General features: G+C 48.9%; 1 protein-coding gene across 1 annotated transcript in view; it reads left to right on the plus strand.

Annotated features, from left to right (window-relative positions):
- The first annotated feature begins 842 nt into the window (after positions 1 to 842).
- LOC119809415 (eukaryotic translation initiation factor 4B-like) overlaps positions 843 to 3,942 on the plus strand; it is a 56,414-nt gene continuing 53,314 nt past the window's right edge. Inside the window, exon 1 of the mRNA XM_042054725.1 lies at positions 843 to 2,516. Coding sequence (XP_041910659.1) covers positions 843 to 2,516 — 1,674 coding nt within the window. The remainder of the gene's footprint in view (positions 2,517 to 3,942) is intronic.

The raw sequence follows: 3,942 nt of genomic DNA on the forward strand, positions 1-3,942 counted from the left end.
AAACGTCATCATTTTTTTTTCTGCTGAGTAGTAGTCTAATGTGTATATATTCCACGCGTTCTTTATCTATTCTTCCATTGATAGGCATCTAGGTTGTTTCCAGGATCTGGCCATTACATATAATGCTGCCATGAGCATAGTTGAAGAAATGCTTTGTTAGTATGATTGGGCATCTCTTGGGTATATTCCCAAGAGTGGTATTCCTGGATCCTGAGGTCGATTGATCCCCAATTTCCTGAGAAACCGCCACACTGATTTCCAAAGTGGGTGCACAAGTTTGCATTTCCACCAGCAACGGATGAGTGTTCCCGTTACTCAACATCCTCTCCAGCATAGGCTATCATTGGTGTTTATAATTTAATTTAGGCATTCTGACAGGTGTAAGGTAATATCTCAAAGTTGTTTTGATTTGCATTTCCCTGATGAACCGAAGGAGGTTGAACATGACCTCAAGTGTCTTTTGGCCATTTGGCCCGGGACTGAATGAGTATGCGATCAAACTGGACTCTCTGAATGTGGCTGAAAATGGGGGCTGACTGAGAAGCCATTGATAAAGGCCCTGGGACTTGTTTCTACTGCATGTCCTGGCCTTTTGGGACCCTAGTCTATTTGCATGCAAAGCTTCCTAGGCCTGGATGTAGGGGCGGGGCTCGGACTTCTGACAGGGCAGGGTTCCCCGCCCTCTCTTAGGGAGGGAGGGGGAGGCAGGAGGGTGATTAGGGCAAGGAATGGGAAGGGAATGGGAGGATGGGAGGAAGTGTAAATTTTTGAATGGGAAAATAAAGAAAAAACTTACAAAATATTTAAACCTCTTTAAAGGCGTTCTCTCTCCCTCTCCCAACATGGCGGCCTCAGCAAAAAAGAAGAATAAGAAGGGGAAGACCATCTCCCTAACAGACTTTCTAGCTGAGGATGGGAGTACTGGTGGAGGAAGCACCTTTGTCCCCAAACCAGTCAGCTGGGCTGATGAAACAGACGACCTGGAAGGAGATTTGTCAACAACCTGGCATAGTAACGATGACGATGTGTATAGGGCACCTCCAATTGACCGTTCCATCCTTCTCACTGCTCCACGGGCTGCTCGGGAACCCAATATCGACCGGAGCCGTCTTCCCAAATCACCACCCTACACTGCTTTCCTAGGGAACCTGCCCTATGATGTGACAGACGACTCCATTAAGGAGTTCTTTAGAGGACTAAATATCAGCGCTGTACGCTTACCACGTGAACCCAGCAATCCAGACAGGTTAAAAGGCTTTGGCTATGCAGAATTTGAGGACCTGGATTCTTTGCTCAGTGCTCTGAGTCTCAATGAAGAGTCTCTAGGTAACCGGAGAATTCGAGTGGACGTTGCTGATCAAGCGCAGGATAAAGACCGGGATGATCGTTCTTTTGGTCGAGACAGAAATCGGGATTCTGACAAAACAGACACAGACTGGAGGGCCCGTCCTGCTGCAGACAACTTTGATGACTACCCACCTAGAAGAGGTGATGACAGCTTTGGAGACAAGTATCGAGATCGTTATGATTCAGACCGGTATCCGGATGGATACCGGGATGGGTATAGGGACGGCCCACGTCGAGATATGGATCGCTATGGGGGCCGGGATCGCTATGACGACCGAGGCAGCAGAGACTATGACCGAGGCTATGACTCCAGGATAGGCAGTGGCAGAAGAGCATTTGGCAGTGGGTACAGCAGGGATGATGACTACAGAGGAGGTGGAGATCGCTATGAAGACCGATACGACAGAAGGGATGATCGGTCATGGAGCTCCAGGGATGATTACTCTCGGGACGATTATAGGCGTGATGACAGAGGTCCCCCCCAAAGACCCAAACTGAATCTAAGGCCTCGGAGTACTCCTGAGGAAGATGATTCCTCTGCTAGCACCTCCCAGTCCAGCCGAGCGGCTTCTATATTTGGAGGGGCAAAACCTGTTGACACAGCTGCTAGAGAAAGGGAAGTAGAAGAGCGGCTGCAGAAGGAGCAGGAGAAGTTGCAGCGGCAGCTGGATGAGCCAAAACTAGATCGCCGGCCGCGGGAGAGACACCCAAGTTGGCGAAGTGAAGAAACTCAGGAAAGGGAACGGTCAAGGACAGGAAGTGAGTCATCGCAGACTGGGGCCTCAGCCACATCTGGCAGAAACACACGAAGGAGAGAGAGTGAGAAGTCTCTAGAAAATGAAACCCTCAATAAAGAAGAAGACTGTCACTCTCCAACCTCCAAACCTCCTAAACCTGATCAGCCTCTAAATGTAATGCCAGCCCCTCCACCAAAGGAGAATGCGTGGGTGAAGCGAAGCTCTAACCCTCCTGCTCGATCTCAGAGCTCAGACACAGAGCAGCAGTCCCCTACAAGTGGTGGAGGGAAAGTAGCTCCAGCTCATTCCTCTGAGGACGGACCATCAAGAAAAGATGAAAATAAAGTAGATGGGGTGAGTGTCTTACGAGGCCAGACTGGGAGCTGCAGTCGCGGTCCTGGAGACGGAGGGAGCAGAGACCACTGGAAGGATGTCAGGGACCATTTTTCTAAGGATAGATTTGTCAGGGAACATCTTCCTGACAGGGATAGCAGAGGTCATTGTCCTAAGGATGTTTACAGAGAACCCACCCCTCATCCCACTATCTTGAGAGCTATCCATTAACGGAACCCACCCTTTACTCCAATGCTAATGGATCACATCTGTTAAGGGAACCCACCCCTTACTCCAATGTTAATGAATCACATGCTTCGGCTTACTCCAGGTGCTGGCTGATGACCTTCAGTTACCCCGACAGAGTCCCTGCCTACCCCTACCTCCACCCCATTCAAGGGTATATAAGCTGTAACTTTCACCCCAATAAACGGAGACCTTGACAATAGAATCTTGCTTGGTCTCCTTCCTCTTTTACAGCTCATGTCTTGCAGGTTAGCGCCCCTTCAGAGGACCCTGAATAGCTGACCCTGCCAAGCGGGGGTTACAGTGGCGCCCGAACAGGGACCCTGAAGTACGGCCAACTAATCGGACGACGAGCTGCAGTCCCGGGACAAAGGAAAATAAGGTCCTGACCAGCTGTGATACTCGGACAGGTCTGCAGGATGGAGGTAGGCGCAGGTTCGTTGTCGTCTATAGGACATGGGACAATCGCTTTCAAAGGAAGAGAAATTCATATGGAAATTTCAACAGTCACTTAGGAAAAGAGGAGTAAGAGTTAAAAAGAGAGATTTAGCTAAATTCTTTTGTTTTATAGATGAAAAATGCCCTTGGTTAGTTTTAACAGGCCCAGAGATACATCCCAAAATTGGGACAAGGTGGGCAAAGATCTTAGTAAGATGATTAAAGGAGGTGATTCTGTGCCAGAAATTGTTTTTAGTTACTGGTCCCTGATCAGGGACGTCATAAATAGTCCAAAAAAAGGAGGGGATGGTTCCCATCTCCTAACGATAGTCACTGAATTCTTAGAGGCATCCCGCCCGCCATCTTGTAAAAATGAAGAGGGTGGGTGTTCTTCCCCCTGTCCTTTGGTTGTTATTAGTATCCCCGAGGACTCCTCCCCAGGACCTATTAAATCTATAACAGCTCCCCAAAAAGAGACCGTGCCCGCTGAAGATGAGATCCAAAAGCCGCCTAAAAGCATTTATCCATCTCTGGTCGCTTTTAAAAATGAAATCAAACCCGGCCTGCAGGACTCGGATCGCTGGATTCAAAGTTCAGAGGAGCCTTTGGATTCAGGGTCCAAAAATGAGTTAGAGGTAGAAGCGGCTAGTTATGAGAAAGGAAGGTATGGTAGAGGGGATAAAGCCCCCCGCGTCTTTCTTAGTCAGCCAAAAAGGACTCCGCGGCCACCGCCTTATGTTCTGACCGCCCCCGATAGCATGCCTTTGCCCACTCCCTTGATTCAGGAATTACTTAATACAAAAGCTGCCCTTAAGGCACAAATAGGAGGTCTCAAACAAGT

Source organism: Arvicola amphibius, chromosome 3 (assembly GCF_903992535.2).
Source record: "Arvicola amphibius chromosome 3, mArvAmp1.2, whole genome shotgun sequence".
Lineage (NCBI taxonomy): Eukaryota > Metazoa > Chordata > Mammalia > Rodentia > Cricetidae > Arvicola > Arvicola amphibius.